We start from the raw sequence: 18,997 nt of genomic DNA, 5'->3' as shown, positions 1-18,997 counted from the left end.
GGGATTTAATACACGGTTTACAATTGTCATATTGTCACTAAACTGTTTCCACAGGAATAAACCTAATGTAGTTCCTAACTGTCTTTAGAAACAGCAAGATTTATTTTGGAGCCTAAAAGTCAGGATGAGGCTTTACCATGCACCTTTTGCCTGAGAGCTATACAGCTGTAAATAGATACTAACATAAAAGGTCTGTCTCCAGCAGAGCTGATCTCTCTTTCCAGTTCTGACAGGGGTCACATAGTCAATGTAAATTACCACCATAAACTAAATTCCACCTCTCCTGTAGAACAATGTGCTTGATCTGCCTGTCTAGAAGTCAGGAGCTATGCAGAGAACTGTAATATTTCAACAATTCAGCATGAGTGGCAACCTGTTCTTAAAAATGAAATACTAGCTACATTTAATTTCATTTTGTTTCACCATGTTAAAATCCATCCTTTCTTTAGGGGATTTAAAAACCATCTGAAGGGAACCTGAAGACAAAGAGAATAATTCAAGTAGAAGCACTATCTTTCTCTGTATTTCATGCAAGTTCAGGTTCAACATGCACATCTTGATGCCCACAGGGAATGAGTTACATTTAGAAAAGGATAGTCTAGACACCTCAAGAAGAATGTGATTTCTCCATTTTATCTGTCATTTTGATTTAATTGAAATATGTGTCATAATAGTAATGTCAAAAGTGTTAGTGGATTTTACTAGAAATGAAATTAAAATAAAAAAAAATTAAACTATTATTGGCAAGTTTTTCGAGGTTGTAATGATTTACTTGAGTGTTTTATAACTAAGCTACAATATGCTGTTAAGAATGACATGTAGAGTGGAAACTTTAACTTGAAGCTAGTTTCTCATATAGATACAGCATCTTGAATTCAGTCTGAAAGATGTCAGAATATGAAGAACTCAGCACTTCAAAAATTACGCAACAGGCATGGAAAATTGGGCCCCAGTTCAGCATGTGACTATCTAGACTATTTTACACACTCTTTTTTTGATATTAAAGATGAATTCAATGTAAATGTCTGGAATTCTTCTTACAAGCTTGTTGAAAAGGGACAGTATTTTAGCATGACTCCCTTGTGCAAACGTGGTGTTTAGCAGATTACGTATGTTATTCTGTTATAGGTACACTACAGTGATAGACAAAATGGCAAAGAGTGTTTGACCTGTTTGACACTGTCTCCTGTGCAGATGACTTTCCAAGGTATCGGAAGCTCCATTGAAGCCAGCCATGACCAGGTATAATGCCTTCACCCCACACTCTTGTGATTTTGTTAATATCTGGTAAGGCCAGAATGTCAGCGTTAGTAAATTTAAAATTTCGACACATCTTGTGCTTTTCGTATGGCATGTTCTTGTCACAGGGATTTGCCTCTCTTGCCTTACTAAAATCCTGATTAGATCTAAAGAGTGAAATGAAAAGGAGACAGAACTATATTGCCTTTTACATATTTTTAAGATATATTAGGAAAGCCTGAAGAGCTTGCTTTGGTTTTAAAGTCGGATGTAAGGTTTCTGCAAAGGTTTTATTTGCTTTTATGTGTGTATCAGGTCTTGTCTATCCTATTTTTGTTAGAAGATTAAGAGTAGCTGGAAAAGCAGAGATGAAGCCATCATCTCCAGCCATCATCTGTCACACTAAACTGGCAATTGAGAGGAGAAAGGCATTTTTAATCAGACTGTGTAAAACTCTCATTTTGTTTGGCTGTTCCTAAAACATTTAATTTAAACTTCTGGCAAAAAGCCAGAAGAAAAAAAAGTCTCAATGCTAATCATTTATCACCCTGTTGCTTCAGATGGGAACTGAGGGGGACTTCCATTCTTGTTGTCTTGTCCTCCAACACTCATACGTATAAAAGCAAGACAAGACTTTGATACTCTGAAAGTATTAAAAGCAAAACGGAAACAAGCAGAAGAAAACATTAAACCAAGCCTTGCACCTTTCATATCTTCAGTAGATTAGAAAAATTGCCATGTTTACTTGCCTTTGCAGGTTATCTTTAAATGGTACTGTGTTCACATTTGCTCTACATTTTATCAGACTCTATGCAAGGTTCTCTAAGAAAAAAAAAAAAAAAGGAAAGCTGCCTTAAGAATTAGCAGAATTAGCTACTTTTGGGGAAAAGTTTCAGACACTCTTAGCCATGTTTTTGCTTGGTGGGTTTTTTATTGAAAGTTCCTAAGTTAGTTGTTAACATAAACTAAGGCCATTAGTTATTTACATGGTAACATGAGGATACTTCCTGCCCTTAAGTGTTTGGTGTTTTACAGTAATGGAGAGCTGTGGTAAGTCAGACCATACTTTGACATTCACTTCTCATTTCATCCAGCAACTTGTTTATGCTGCTCTAAAGCTGTTCCATTTTTCTTTCAGTACAGATAGGCTTTTAAAATATCGTTATAACACAAGTATGATATTTAGACATTTCAATGAATTTAAGGTGGTCCCTGTCAAATTGGTAACAACTACATTCTGGGCTACCAGCCAGCTTGGCCTTTGTCTTAGCATTTATTTAGGCTAGAGTATGATATGTAAACAGAAAAAAGACTCTGTAAGCAAAAAGCACATTTAAGCCATCTGAATAATTATATATTTAAGACCTCTAAATGAAAATGTTGTATTGAGCCTGCAAAATCAAGCACCCAGAAATTAGGAAATTCCAAATTATGTGCAGCATTAGTTTCATCTCAAATGTACCCATTCTATGGTCCAAACAGGATATTCTTCCGAGAAGAAAAAAAATTGCATAAAATCACATAGATAAAAATTGTAACATAGCACATTCACAAATAGGTAGAATTAAGTTTACTTGGGCCATTATGTAGCTGGAATTTTCTCATCTTGTTTCAATTTGAAGTTTAAAAAATGTTCATAATTGGTTTTAGTTGTGTAATTTTCCACAGGGTTCTTAAAATGGAAAGATAAATGTTTTGTTATTGCATGGTGGGGTGGTTGTTGTGTTACTGAACCCACATCACTTGTGCAAAGATTTCATCTGAGCCAAGAGCAAAAGAAAATAATAATCTGAAAGCCAAATGCCAACCAGTGTCTCACAAAATAGATCCATTCACTGGACAGGATGCACAAATTTCTTCTCACGCTGTTCCTAACTGTCAAAGGAATTTCATTTTCTGGGGAAGAGGGATGCTATTGACAGGTTGTGTTTGATAAGGGGGTAGCACGGCTAGATTAAAGTATCATTTTCCATCACCTGAATACAAAGAGAAAAAAATAATCATTAGCAAGTCAAGGCACTGGAATTAATAAATTAATGACAAAATTAGGGCTATTAATGGACTAACTAAAAGAAAATTTCCCTTTTCTCTGTTGTTCCTGTGTGCTTGGTATTTTTTCCTTTTTTCCTACAATTTTACTCACAGAAAGTTATTCTTCTTTTAAAAATAGGAGACAGAAATGCTGCACCTTTGTCAAACTGAACTTCATATTTAAGGATCAAATTAAATAAGTGCAAGATAACTGTGTGCTAAAAACCTTGAACTTTAGAAATTCTTCTTTAACTTTTGTAATCTGTTACTTTTAAATCATGTCTGTGGTACTTTATGGCTATTAGGATGGGCTAATCACTTGGAAGCCTGTGATTTCAGTGGAGGGATGGTGATTTCTGCCTCAGTAGTGAGGCCTGGCATAGTTTGACATCAGGAACTGTCAGCTTCTGTGCTTGTGAAGATAATTTTTCTCACATTTGTTTTAAAATATTGATTCTATAATTTCTAGAGGTTTTTTATGGAACACTTTAGGAATGAGACTCTGGAATATTTTGGTGGAAAGGGGGTGAAAAGTATTGTGTGAGAGTATCTAATAAAAAAGCTATATACAGGTTTGTCACTATACTGTGGCAGAAGAACCATGATACTGTGGTACATGGCATTTGATAAAAAAAATAGAAATTAAAAGGAAAAAAAAAAAAGAAAACTATGTTGCCAATGACATCTCCAGCACTATAGAATAGCTTTTAGATTGGACTTGTCTTTTGCAATGTGTCTCCCTACTCATATCCAGTGGGAGATTTGTTACCCAGCAGATACCAAAGTGGTTACAATCCTACATAAGTACATTATCTGGTTGTTTCAAATATGTCAAGACTTGACACTGCAGTTTTTCAAGTCTCTTGCTCTTTTCCTGTACTCTGTAGGGAGTTTTCATTCTTTAGATTGGTTTAGCTTGTGATTTTAATGAGCTCAAATATTTTCCCCACATACTTCATCTGAGCAATTTCAGATTAATGTAAACATACCATAGTGGTACACTAATTAGTGTGTATTTCGAATGTCTGATTGACAAGCTATATCTCATTTGGTCATGATGCAGTATTGTGGAAGCAATTGCTGATCTTTGATATTTCTTTTGACAAAAAGAAAAAACGGGGAACATTCCTAAAGCACCACTGGAGTCTATCCTGCTACATGTTTTGCTAGGTTTTGCACTCAGGTATGCCAACCTCTTTTATAAAAATTTAATGGGGTTCACAATTTTTTTTTTCCTAAATGATTTCTTTCTATTTTTTCTGTTTCTCGTTACCTGACTATAACTCTAAAATTTTCTTTCCTTAACGGTAACTATCCTTTGGAAGTATTTTTTCAGTAAAATTTAGTTACAAGTAGCTATTACTTAAAATAGTCACCACTTTCTATTGATTTTCTCAATAAAAGCTGAATTTTTCCTTAATGGTAGTAAAGCCTGGCATTTTTTACATTGCTGTGGGAATAGTGACAACCTATTCTCAGGGCTTATGATGGACTTCAGGCATATATTGTAAAGCTGGGGAATGAATTGAAAGTCAAAGTAACAGAAGGAAGTCCAGATAGTTTTTTATTTATGTCACTGAGAAAATTAAAGATATGAAAAGTAGGAGACAGAAAAGGGAAAAATTCATAGATAGGAGGCTATATGAGCAAAAATAGTTGGAATGAAGCAGAAAGCTAAGAAAGTGCAGGGAAATGAGGCAGTGAATGTCTGAAGGCCACAGAAGAGTAATAAAGTTAGAGCTAAGCAGAAGGGGTGGTCAAAAACCCCACCAAAAAAAGACATCTGCACTGCCACATCTCAAAGTCCTGAAATTAAAAGGAAAGTACTGAAACCTGAATTTCTTGTTACTGCTACAAATAAATATCTTCCAGTTTTAGTGAACTGCGACACATGAAGAGTTCTTTGAATTCTTGAGTGCAGTCACACTAAGAACTGTAAGTTAGAAGTCGTAATGCTAGCAATTGTAGGAAATGGAGATTTGTTTTCCCTGGAGGACTCTAGTCAATACCTTAAAGTTGTTACAAATACACTCAACAAATATCACTGGATTCACTATAATGGTAGCTAGGTTAAATTTGATGCCCTATGTCAAACAAGACAGCCTGTGACATATTTTCAATCTTAGAAGTGATATACTTCTGCTATGCCTTGAACAAGCCAATGTCAAACTCAGCTTCCATGTTTACATGTATATTTTAGAAACTTGCCATGTTACCATCTTTAGTGGCTTTATAATAATTGTTTTTCTGAATGTTACTGCTCTGAGTGATTGAGTGCTTTGGGGTATCACACTCCTGTGGTTGTCATAGCTGTGAAAGAATAAACATCTTGGGTGCATTCTTAAGGCTTGCTGAACAGCAGGCAAATTGAAAGTATGAACATTCATTTTAAAATAAAATTACTTAAAAGTCAGTGCTAGTGATGAGAAAGAACAGCTTGGGCCCATTTTGAGATTCAGAATGCTTGCATAGAGTACTCTGCCTGAACAAGTGAATTTTTAACTCCAAGTAACTTAATGTTCATTGAGGAGTGACCAGTTCTCTACTTGAATTTCAGGAGGCAGATCAAAGAGCAGTCCATTGTCTTAAAGTCTCATTGCTTTAATACTTTTTGATGATTTTGGAGGTTTTAACCATATGCATGTTTTTTTGGAGCTGGCAATACTGTAGATTTGTTTATTACTCAGTTCAGCTGTTTACTTCACCTAATTGTGCTGTTAAAGTGATATTAATGAACATTTTATGCCTATATTTTTATTCCTTGCTTTCTTAATGTTATCCATTATATTTATGTTGTATATTAGACTGTAGCTTTAGAGCTCTTCTGCACTTTGCAATGCACAGAATTTATTTTTAAATACTTTTATTTTACAGGAAGATACCAAACTTTCAATGTTATATTTAATCTACCACTAATACCACTTTTATTTTCAAGTATAAAAATAACTGGAAAGAGAATGAGCAGGGGCAGAAATTGTAGAAGTGGAAGAGCTACTGATAAGATAGACTTTATCAGAGAGCCCAATGTGGAGAGGATGTCCTGAAAGGAAGATGCCACACTCAGCAGTTTCAGAAATCACTGATGAAAACTTGGCAGACAGCAGTGGCGAGCAAACTGAAATATGCTCTGTATCTAACCATCATAGCTGGCCTGCAAACAAGCATTTCTGGACAGGGTTAACAGAGACTGGGGATGCCCAGATGTGAGCATCTCCTGGTGGCATTTGAATACAGGACAGGCAGGAATAGTTCTCAAGGAGCAAAAGAGAGGGGTGACAGGCTCAAGGGAAGGCGCTTGGAACATTAAGTTTTGAAAAGAAGCTCCACATCTCTGTTATGGTCTCAGAATTGCTTGCAGATCATGCTCAGGAAGCAGCATCTAGGGAATTTACAAAAGCCAAAATAACTAAAGGTGTAGTCACTGAGTATGCAGAGGAAAAGAATTTGTCCAGTGCTGTAACCAGAAAAGATAAATGGGACTGTGTTTTTTGTTAAGATACCTTTCCAGGTCAGAAAACCAGATTATTTACTGGACGCTACATAAATTACCAATTAATTTTTTTTTTTTTTTAATGAGAAGTCAGTATTTTCTAGATGTTGAGATTTACTTCACAGTGGGTTTTTATGTCCTGGACATGGTCAAAAAATGTCAAGGTTTCCTTTAAAAATACATGTATCCTTTTTTTGTCTTTTTTTTTTTTTCCCTTAGGTGATGTTATATGCTTCATTTGTCAGCTTATATCTACTTTACTTATTGTAAATGCAGTTATCATTTCTTCAGGGTGTCTTCTTCTGTAAAATGATAAAACTTCAGTTTTAATAAGTAAAAATTTTCTAGCAGTTTTCCCAAAGTTTGGCAATTCCATTACAGCCCTTCATCATCAACACTTTTTCCTGATCTTATGAAAACATCTCACACAACTAGGTTTCCTTCTCCTTCAAGGGGGGGTTGTCAGCATGACCACAGCTGAGTGCCCGATGCTCCAAAAGAACCAGTTCATGTAGGACAGAAATTTAAACTACTTTTGATATATAGCACTTTGTTTCACTTTTCTGTTCTGTCTCTTAGGTTGATGCTGCAGTAAGGAGTCATCCCATCAGGTTTTAGTTAGGCTCACTGGATTGTTGTCTGCTATTTGATATTTTTCCTCATCTGTTGTGCTCCCCACGACTGTGTGTGGAAGTGCTGATACATTCTCTCCGTATTCTTCATCTTCTGTTTCGCATTATGTCAGTCTGGATGTACGTGACAGAACATTTGCTTTTCCCTGGCAGCTGCTAAAGTTTTCCTTGATGAGCCCAAGATCAAATGCTTGTATTTGCTCAGGAAGTGTAATCTTTAATTTTCAAAAAGTGGGTTACTAATTAACTGCTGAATGGGAAAAAAATGCAGACCAAGGCAAGCCTATCTCCTTGCCAGACTTTTTCAGTCCTCTCATTCAGGGTTTCCTGAGTAGATTCCCAATGTGACTGCTTCTTGCTGAAGATGCATAATAGGATTTTTCAGTGCTCTGTGTATGCATGTTTGTTTACACAGCAATGTCAGCAGGGTATGAAATGCTTCTGTTGCAGTCTCTGCCTATCTTACATGCTTGGCACGTAGCTCATAACTAATGACAAACAAAAACCATGTATGTTTTTGGGACTGTTGGAAAAAGAGAACAAAGGTGAACTATCCTCCTGACTGCTATTGGTGAGTTTTCACAAGAATCCTGAGGTTCACAGGATCACACAATGGTTGAGGTGGGAAGGGACCTCTGGCAGTCACCTAGTCCAAGGCCCCTGCTCAAGCAAGGCCACCTAGAACAGGCTGCCCAGGCCATGTTGAGGCAGCTTTTGAGTATCTTCAAGGTGAGACACTCTGCCCTGGTTGTTCTTTCTCATTTACTTTATCTCCAGTCCTGGCTGCTTCCTAAACTGCTGAGCTAGGTGTAAACAAGCTCATTGAGTTGAACTGATCCAGTGGGGCTTAGATGAATGCCAGTGCTGAAACAAGGGCGACATCAGGATTGCCCACCAAAGAGGAGAGGAGAAGGAACCATCCCTTTCCACAGCAGCATGCTGTTGGCTCAGCTTACCCACCTTGTAAAATGACTTTTAAAGGGGATGAGGCAAAAATTAACTGTACAGAGAAGTTAATTTCTTGTAGAAATGTTTGTCTTTAGTACCCTTAAAGCTGTTCACTGTGCAGTAGCATGACCTGGCACAAATAGGAGATCAGGAATGGCACATGGAGGGAGGAAGAGCAGGGCTGTACCTGACCTGCAGAAGTTTAGCTGTTTTGGAACTGCACCCTTAGTAGTTGCTTGCATTAAAATACCTTAGCAAGCTTTCAGTGCACTGTAACATGTGGAAGTGGCAAGAAAGGCATTAACAACATAAAATGAGCCAACCTTCCATGGACCACAGACCAGCTGTTCGCTATCCTAAGTTTGCAATCTGTTTCTGGTTTGGTTGTTTTGCAGTTACTTAAGGCTCAGTTGGACAATGGTGGAATGTAAAAATCTTGAATTTTCTTGCTGCTGTGTCTGTTAGGAAAGGGAAGAAGCTTAAAAGGGAAAGGTATTGGAGAAGTTTGGAAAAGCTAAAAATGTCAGTTTACTGCCTTGTCACGCTTCAGCAGGAGATTCAGCCCACTTGTATTATCAAGAAATCTAACAGATCTTTCCCTGTCAGGGAAAAACACGGGGAAGACAACAGAGGTAGGTTCTTCTCCTACTCAACAGCTAAAAATGGATAGGCATACACCTACTGGACAAAAGTTAGTAACAGAGATGGAGGCAAAAATCAAGTGGAAGGAGACCCACCCCCAAGTAGCTTGTCTTGCAGTTAGGTTTGAAAAAGATCTAGGTTTTTCATTTAAACCCCTGACAGGCAGCATTTTAATTTTAATAATTTTGTCCATTTTAATTTCTAGCATTGGTAAAACCTTTCAAAGTTATGAATTAAAACTAACACTCAGTCAAAGCCCAGCTTTTGTAGACACCTCAATTTTAGACATTATCAATATATATGCTGAAATTTGTTGCCCACCCAGTGCTAGCTAGTGTTGTTCTGTGGCATTTTCCACACACTACTCAAAGTAATGCTATGTCTGTTTGGTGATTTGTGTTTAATCACTTGTCATTCAGTGAAGTTGCTTAACACCCTAATTATATAATTGGCATTTCAAGTTACATTTCCTTAACCATTCTACAAGACAAAATAATGATTTGCACATGTGGCATCTGAAGAACTATGCTTTTGCCAAAATTCTGTTTGCCACCTAATTTTTCTACTTCTCTTGAAATAATATCCCACGGCTGGCATTATGCATGCATCTAGCACAAATGAAATTTCATCGTTTCTGGTTTGCACAATCATCGTACAACCCCTTGATCTACACAGTACAAGCAGAAACTAAATATGACATCCGACATCCCTTTGTTTCAAGGATTCATTTCACGAAGCCAGAATCTCATAATAAATGCTCTGACAATAGACTTGAGGGGAAATAAATGAGGTCAGGAATCATGAGTAATTAGTAACTAGTAACAGGTAATTTTGTAAGTATGAGCACGAGAAAGTTGTGGAGCAATGTTGAGGAGCACTATGATTAAACTCTGTTCCTAGACATCCGTGCTTTCTTCCTTGGAAGTTTTTTTAAATACCCCACCAAAAATAGCTGAAGACTTACCCTGGCTTGATGACTAATGGTTTACCTGAGAAAATTACTTCACTTCTCTTTTTTACATGCTTGTATTTGATGCCATGATGGAAAGTGTCAGATATCTCAAGGGAAAAAGGTGTTTATGCTCTTTCCTATAGCTCATTTAGCATAAAATCCAAGTTCTTCTGTCTGCTTCCAAGCTCATTACCTGTACAGGTTTTTTGTAGTCACATTGGGTTTCTAAGATCATTGAGTTAGAACATCCCACTGTTTGAGACAGAAAGGAGTCAACAACCAACCTTCTCTTCAAAGCATCAAATGTGCAATGTCCTTACTAGATACAGGAGTTTCTGTATCCCCAGAAGCTCTGTATGTACTTGTGCCCTCCATTTCATAGCCCTTACAGACTGCCTTTGTTCCAATACTAATGCTTCATTCCAGCTAGATCCTTCACATATGCTAAATGTAAGACTGCTTCCAAGTAATTCGCTCTCTCAGGGATCCAGGACTTGAGATAATAAACACTAGAATGGAGGTATCAAGCAAAACCAAAGCAGTGAACTCTTAAGTTAAACTTTAAATTTTATCAATATTTCTTCATATTCATTCTTTTTCTTTCCCATCATTAGAGAGACTGTGAGACCCAGTTTTCCACAGATCCTTACGGCTGTACAAATAATTGATTTTACAGTCCAAAATCTCCTCTCTCATCCTTTATCCCCTCAAAAGAACCCCACCAGTTCAAATTGGTCCAAAATAAAGAAAGAAATGCTTCTAGCCAAAAAAAATAATTAATTTTGTACTTGGGCATTTGTAGTGAAACGAAGAAAATGGCTGAGATTTACAAAACTGGTGGGAAAGATGATGAACTATTTTACCAATAAGCTCAGGGGCTCACACTCTCACGCAAGATGCAAAAGATGTAAATTTTAGTCTGTGCTTGTCCCCACAGGACCATGAACCCTCTTTAGGAACCCTTCTTATGCAACAGAGAGTCACAGCTGGGCAGCCCCAGGAGCACAAAGTGGTAACCACAGAGCAGTCCTGTTTTTGACTCAATGAACAGTTTGCTCAATAGAGCTGCATGAGCAGAAAAGTTTGGTGGAATTCTCATTTGATATTAACCCCTTTGATCTGAATAATGAAAAGAATGATTCTTACCCTCCTGGGAATTAAAGAGACTTAAGCTATGATTTTTCACAGTCCAATATTGACCATCAAGTCAATACTGGACTTGATGGTCAATACTTCTTCCCCTTCAGTTTTCACCACAAGTGGACAAAGCTAAAGAAACTATAGCAGATAACTCCTAATTTCTAAAGGTATTTACAGTTTAAAATGCAGAATACCCATCCTGAGTCTGGGAGCATATTTGGCCAAAGCAAAACTGCTCTTTCCAAGGTATTTCCAATGTTTCCTGGAGGAATATGCTTGCTCTGCTCTACAGCCAACCCCATCCCTGCCTCGGGTAGGTATCCAGGTGGTGGCGGCATTGTTCAAACCTCCAGCCATGTGCTCCTCTGGGTGGAAGTTGCCACATGGACCCGGAGCTGAGACTGCCAGGTCAGGCTATGAAGGCAATTTAAGGCAGTAGGACGTGTTGAGAAGAAGTCACTGTGTTCCCCAGCAGTAGCTGGAAAGTCTTTGTCTTCTTGCCTTGTGTATTTCTTCTAAGCATAACCTGCAGACAAAACAAGATCTTTCTTTCCTCAGCATGCAGCTCTTCAGCTGTCTGTAAAAGAGCTTTACATGTGTTTCAGGATATTTAAAACTTGGTTGCATGGCATGGATTCATAAAGGACATTTTGGCAGCTGCTGTTGCTGAATCTCCTGTATTGGCTGTAGATAAAGTAAGGCAAGTGCCAAAGCCTCAAGTCTCTTATGCTGATAGCAGTGGAGCTCTGAGCAGTCCCTGTACCCACCACATCTCAGTCACTTAGATAAAAATGACACCTTTTGCTGATACTGGTTACAAGGCTTATCCCACAAATGGAAAGACTTTAGATGGTTTGTGAGGTCATAGAATGCCTGTTTAGACATTTCTTCGAAACACTGGGCTGTTCAGCAAGTCAGTCTTATTTCATACTCCCTCCTAAATAGTTTCTGCTTCAACGTTGTTTTGAATAATTGGGGTCGTTTTTTCTAGCACAGCATGCTGAATGAAATTATGAATTGAGGAGATTTTTACGTTGTCGTGTATGATTCAATACTCCATTGTCACTTATGTGAAGTGGTATAATAATACACTATCAGTCATTTAATGGGGAGCTGGGCATACATGAACCTTTGTGCCTATGAGTGGGGCTTCCCAGGGTGCCTCAGTTCATCAGTGCAGATAATACTGCAGAACCTGGGGCTTGATTTTGGAATGCCACAAAACAGGATCATTCTTCCAAATTTAATAAAAAGTAAAGGCTCAGTGTATAGAACTTTTTCTTCTTTTTTTTCTTTTTTTTTTTTTTTTTTTGGGTCATCATGGTCCATGAGAAAAACAGTAGGAAAAAGAAAGGGCAAAGGAGTGTTTGCCATAATTTTATAAGCTGCAAAATAATTAAGCAAGAAGATGTGGGTTTGAGAGGGAGTTAAGGAAATTAAAAGGAGGCATCAGACATTGGCTTGATCCAGAAGTGCTTAAAATCCCATTTGCCCTTACAGAATGAAAATACTAGCGAGGAAGTCTGACATGCTGGCAAAGACACAATTTAGACATGTCAAACTACTTTAAGAGAATTTGAAAGTTTCTTGGCCCTCATTTAAATAAACTGAATCTTGAGTTTTTTGGAACTCTCCTGATAAGTAACACTTAAAACCCTTTTGATCAAATACCCTTTCTCAGGCAATTACATGTTCTTAATTTAGAGGCCAGTTCAAAAGATGTCTTGTTACCTTCATTTAACAAAGGTCCAAGTGCTGCAGTTTTCTGATCCTTTTAAAAAAGGCAAACAAGGAGAGTTTGCACAATAAAAGTTCTTTTTTATTCTCAAATTAATTATTTTGAAATATCTCACAGATTACATCAGTTTCTTCCTTGCATTCATGTTGCAAGATGGTGAGTATTGTATATTATTAGTGATGCATTAAATTAGTTGTTTACATTATAAAATCTAAACATATTAGAATCTTTTGTGTTTGTCTTCAAAGATTCCTATTCTAATAAAGCTTTCTGAAACAAGTAAGGTTGTCTTTTTTGTTTAGTTTATGCATCAGTGGAGAACCTAAAGATTTGTAGCCTCTAGCCGTCCCTGTCTGTGTTTAGTAGAGTGTAAGGAAATTGTGTTTTGGACAATATATATTATCTTTTCATATAAAAGGGAAAGTTATATTTTAAATAAATTATTTTGCATTTAGAAAAGGTAACACCTGAGACAAATGTAAATGGAAAGAGTCAAAGTTTGTACTCTTCTCTCAAAGAATTTGTTTTGCTGCAACTTTTAATCGGAATAAAAGAAGTATGTATATAGTCCTGAAAAATAAAGCTCTTGGCTGAATCCTCCCTATTTTTGATGGCTTTGTTCACTCTTCAGGTCAAAGTGTTTCTGAGTGTTAAGTGATACAAGACAACATTCAGCAAAGAACAGTAGTTGGGATTTTAAAGAAATGTTGCTGTTCGGACTCTCAGTTTTGCTCTATGACAAATGTTTTAACAGACTTGTAATGAAATATGAAAAAGAAAATCAAAACCTGATAGCTTTAATATGTCTAGAGCTGCTTGGTGAAAGCAACTTTCACTTTTGAGGAAGTTCATGACTGAAGTTTTAGAAGCAAAGCAGCTTCTCAGAGAGTCAGCAGAGCAGCGTGGCAGTGGGTCCACACTTACCCCTCGACACAATCCTTTCCAGTGCAATATGTCTTAGTTCTTCATCTAGAGAAATGACTGCTCTAAGATATATATACACTTACATATATACACTTTGACTTTTTAGGTCATATTGGTCATACGGCATCTGCCTTATGAATCTGTGTTTTAATATGTTTAGACATACATCTTCCTATCCTAACAGTGTTGGCAAGTCATGAGTAAACAGCAGGGTTTTATTTACCTGTCAAAGCCCCAAATAACTTGCATTAAGCCAATGACCAAATAAAATGTCACAGTTATACTTTATATCATCTGGAAGGAAAAGTAGCAAGCTAAGTGTTAACTCCAGAATCAGATTATTTTCTGTGTACAAGATATGCGATTTAGAATAACATGCCAAGAGCGCTTCATATCTCAATAGCCTCCAGAACATACAGCAATATAACAAGCACTGGGTTTAGTAAAACTTGGGAAATGTGACAAAATAAGCAGTGCAGTGAAGAGAACTGTACTGAAACCAGTTGAAAAAACAGGAAGGATAGAACTTGATAAAATTATGGAAAATCTTAAGGAACATCTAGTTTCAGATCATGACAGTGAGAAAAGTGGTAAGGAGTAAACTGTTATTTTTCAATAAGCTTTCAGCTTCAGACAAAAAAGTGAAGTGATTGAAAGGTACCAGAGACTTTTGATTAAATCAAAAAGTTGCTTTTTAAAGTTATATATGCAATTATAAAAAAGAGAATATATTATTTGCCTGAAAGATTTTCTTTAATGAAAGAAAGCATGAGAAGGTATGAAACAGTCTGATGTAACAGCCTGCCAGAAATTGTTTCAAAGGTTATCATCACTTGCTTAGTTATTTAGACAAGATGCGTTCCCTCAGCAAACCTAAGGAGAGTGCTATGTGTAACAATGTAGTAGCACTCATCTGAATAGTTTTAATAAAGTTAGAGGTTAATCATGAGGCTTTAAAATAATACAAACTGTGAAACAAAGTCTAAAATACAAATCAAGGCCTCGTGAGAAAAATTAAGTCTACCTTTCAAATACACCCTCTACTTCTGGACTTCTGATTTGAGATACTTTATGCTACAGTATTTATAACAAAGAGCACACACAGCTTTTAAAACACTAGTTCTTTAAGAAATTCTGACTAAATATCCTGATCCTGTAAACCTTTCTGTACTCAAGTAGGTCTACATATGAGGTGTTCCATTAGGTGACCCCATGACTGGTCTGTGCAAGGTACAGAGTCAAAAATGCAAGTTCAACTGGTGTGAGTGGAGGTTGACCTGAGGTAAATACTAAATGCAGCTACATCGTCTGGGGTTAGGATCCCATCTTTGATTTGGCTGGGCTCTTTTCTAAGTGCTTGAGACTAAACTACCACATCTTTGAGCACAGTCATGTTAAGAACTGATGTTCCTATAGTTACTTTTTTAAAGCCCAGGGTGCGCGAAAGCTGCAGTTTCCAGATGTCTCATGATTGTTATAGTAGAATGAGTAATTTGTATTTTGAGCTCCCTTTTGCTCTTTCTATTTTGTTTTACAAAACATTGGCACTTGCATGCCCATTGCCTCCAGCTGGACAAAAGTGACTGAAGTGGAAAATTTTGTTCACAGTAGTAGGAAAAGAAGTGATGAGAAGCATAGGAAAGTAAAGGCTCATTGTTGAAATCTCAGGAATTCATGCCCCTTTTCCTGAGAAGAGATATGTGGCTGGGTAGTATCCTGAAGAGCAGTGTCTTGTTTTGAGTAATGCCTCTTACTTCCCTCCTAGACCTCCCTCCTAAAACCTTGTTCCAGATCACAAATCATTCACAATTGAGAGAGCAGCAGCCCAGAGAATCAAAGGCTGGTATTTGACTGATGGTTTGATCATGAGTGCAGTTTTTAGGGGGATGGTCTTTATCAGATAGAGAAAGATTCTGTGTTCTATGTTTTGAACTTCTGCATTTGCAGTCATGTTCTCCATTTCAAGTAGAAATTAGGAGGTAAACAAGCCAAGTTGCTAGCTAAAAGTGGTATAACCAGGTGCCATGCCTTGATTTCTGTTACATTAAGAATTCAGAATGTCTTTTCAGGTTGTGAATTGGGCAGTGTGAGTAACTGGTGCAGTGCATTGGCTCTGGAATCTTACTAAAAACAGTGTTTCAGAGTGTGCATCTGAAGTTTCCATTCCATTCCTTGTCGGGCAGAAGAAAGAAAAATCTCAGTATGACTTCTCTTTACTTTGGGGAAAAGTTGTGCACCTTTCTTCCAATCTCATCTTCCTCTAAATCTTAAAGACCTTGGTTTTGTCTTTGATACCCTTAAGACATCTCTCAGCAAATCTCTCATGTTGTAGGTATTGCAGATCCACTGTCAGGTTACCCCTGCCTTGTCTCATAAGCAGAATAACTTAAGCGTCCTTAGTCTTCAAATACAGGGAAGATTTTGCATCCTTGCCCTATTTTTTTTTCCCAGAAAACATCTGGTCTTTCAATATACCTTTTAAATTTTAGAACTTAGAGCTAAATTTGATCAAGTTCTAGTATATCAGTGCTATCTCTACTGCTAATAACACTTTCCTGTTTCTTGATATCATTCTGGCCATGTGCGTAAGCATTTGCTGCTGTAGCCTTTGCCTTACTTTTGATATCAATTTTTTAATGTTGTCTTTTTCTGGAATAAATGATCTGCATCTGAATGAGATGGAACTTGCATCATTGTGGATTACCCGTTGAAAGCTCCATTTTACAATGCTTATATGTCAATGTTAGGGGTTTACTCCCTTTTTATCAATTCTTACTCTTTGCTTGGGAGAAAGCAGAGAATACAGAGAATACAGCAAGAATGCCTTATCTGTGTTGAAAGTAGGTCCTTATAAATGAAAAATAAGAGTAAATTTCCCCTAAATTTGATTATTTCATGAATTCCATTCCTTAATTACTGAAAGTAAAGTTCAAAATGTTATCATGGTGGTATGATTAGGATGCTTTTGATGAATGTGGTTTGTATGAGGCTGGACTCCCATTCAGAATCAATCAATCAGTGCCCAGTAGGTTTTCTAAGTAAATGTCATTAAAAGTTGCATTTACAGAGAATGTATTTGTGTTCTCCAAATAATCATCTGGCATACTCTTTGCATAATATCCTTATGTAGTGTCAAAAAATACAGAGAAAAGACATCTTGCAAAATGCAATTTTTCCTACAAATGTGCAGGAAGCAGCATCCATTTGAGCAGTGATGTTGAAACCAACTTATTAATCCAATCCTATGTCAAAATACTTATACATTGTTGAATATAATAAAATTATGACTTTGAGTAGTTCTTCCAAATTGCCCCAGACCAAAAAAAAAAAAAATACTGACAGCCTGTCTGTCTACATAGAAAGTAGTGTATATATTTTATATTCATTCTGACAGAAATTGCAAAAATTTCTATGTCATTACAAAGCAGTTGTGTGAGTAGTTAAAATTAGTTCACAGGAATAACTTGTATGTAAAATCACTCACATAGCATTTTCAAGACCAGGCGCAGTATGTTTCTATCAACATACTTAAAATACCTTGTCACTGTGGTGTTTCCAGTATGAAATATACATCGGATACAGAATCAAATTATATTTCACGTTTGAAATGCATTTTAAATATTTTCTTTTGCTATAAATTTCTCCAGTACAATGTTTTTTCTGCTGAAATCTAAGAAGATCTCTTTAATTGTGTAGTGTTGTGTTTCAGTAATTCAAGTCATGGTGCAGGTGGTACATGCAGTTTACTGATGTTAGAGATAGTATTTAAACAACTCCATGCTCAGAGGTAGTATATCAAAAGTTTTTAAATTGAGGGTGACAGAAGCTGGTGCTGCACTTTCATGTTATCCAACAATGTGGAAGAATTTTGACATATGGCTGGAATGATCAAACTACACCAGTTTTACTGTCTAACTTCATTTGACGTGCATTTCAAAGATATTTCAAAATTATTAACTTGTATACAGTCTAACAGTTGGAGAGTTTACCTTCCTTATGGAACATTTTAATAAAATATGATATGAGGGAGCTTATGATCTCAAAACATTACAGGAAGCTGATATATATTTTTTGTAAATCTTCTTTTATGTTTAATTTTCAAGTCATGTAGAAGCTGTAGTTTCTACAGGAGCTGTTACTATAAAAGTGAAGCATGCTGCTACTAACCAGCCCACATTATTTTGCAAGCACCCTTCTTCCATTGATACAGGAAGAGACTGGCCTAGAAATACAGAAAATTGCTTTAGCTCACCAGTATTTTGTAGACATATAATAGGTAAAATTAGAAAACAAAGGTAGGGCTAGGAAGCCCAGGGTAGTTTGGTGATACATTAGAAATTATATGATCTGTGCAAGCTTAAAATGAGTTGTAGAATATTTACTGGTTTGTTGCTTTTTGATAGAAAAGCCAACCAAAGTTTCTTTAAATCTCTTTGTTGTTTTGCTTAATACTGATGTGACTCAAAGAGCGTAGGGGTAAGCATAGATATAAACACTTTTTAATAGGGTAAAAACTGTAGTTTAAAATTTTCTATGAACACTTGCATTTGTTCTGGATTCTGACATCTGGGACACAAAGGACTTGATTTACTTCTGTAGTTGCCTGAATGCACGTGTCCTATAAAAGAAATTAGGATTTCAAAACTTAGGGAAATTAATTTAATTACAAAAACTACTGTAAAAAGTAATGCTTGAATGTTAGGTACATTAAAAATACCTACTTGAAAGTGGCTTCCTGGGTTTTTAATTTAAACTCTTTTTTTTTTTGTTGTTTAATTATTATGAAGCATTTCCCTACAATTTTAGCCAGCATAAGATATTTTATGTCAGTGGTGCCTTTTTCTGTCTGAGTACCAAGTGCATTATTGCACAGGGATTCACAAAAGGTACCTCATCGTAACAGCACTTCATAATTATCTACAGAGCAGCGAGTGATGGTTTGGTGTTTGCCGTGCTTATCTGCAGCAATAACAAAGGATTAAAAGCTTCCTCGCTCCTGTGTTACAGTCCCTGTTCTTTCCCTGCTGGCTCACACAGGCCAGAGAGACATGTTTATACCAAGCACAAAGCTCAGCAGAGGCTGGAGGAGGGAGTTGCTAAGTAAGAAGTCAATATATGTCTCATATAAGGAAAAGCAGCGTCCCGTGCCAGAGCCATTTCTGTTAAACAGAAGCCTATGGGGGAAGGATTATGACGTGTGATTGAGACACCTGTTGAGAAAATAGGCAACTATTGACAAGTCTGATTCATGACTGAGTGAC

General features: G+C 36.8%; 1 protein-coding gene across 3 annotated transcripts in view; it reads left to right on the top strand.

The window, feature by feature from the left end:
* STAU2 (staufen double-stranded RNA binding protein 2) overlaps positions 1-18,997 on the top strand; it is a 170,080-nt gene that overhangs the window by 107,936 nt on the left and 43,147 nt on the right. For 2 of the 3 annotated variants that reach the window (XM_053948299.1, XM_053948293.1), the window contains exon 13: positions 1,129-1,242. The exons of the other annotated variant lie outside the window; for it this stretch is intronic. In XM_053948299.1, the coding sequence (XP_053804274.1) occupies positions 1,129-1,242 (114 nt within the window). The remainder of the gene's footprint in view (positions 1-1,128; positions 1,243-18,997) is intronic. 3 annotated transcript variants of the gene reach the window in all.

This window comes from Vidua chalybeata, chromosome 1 (assembly GCF_026979565.1).
Source record: "Vidua chalybeata isolate OUT-0048 chromosome 1, bVidCha1 merged haplotype, whole genome shotgun sequence".
Lineage (NCBI taxonomy): Eukaryota > Metazoa > Chordata > Aves > Passeriformes > Viduidae > Vidua > Vidua chalybeata.
This window is presented reverse-complemented; position numbering and strand designations above follow the sequence as displayed.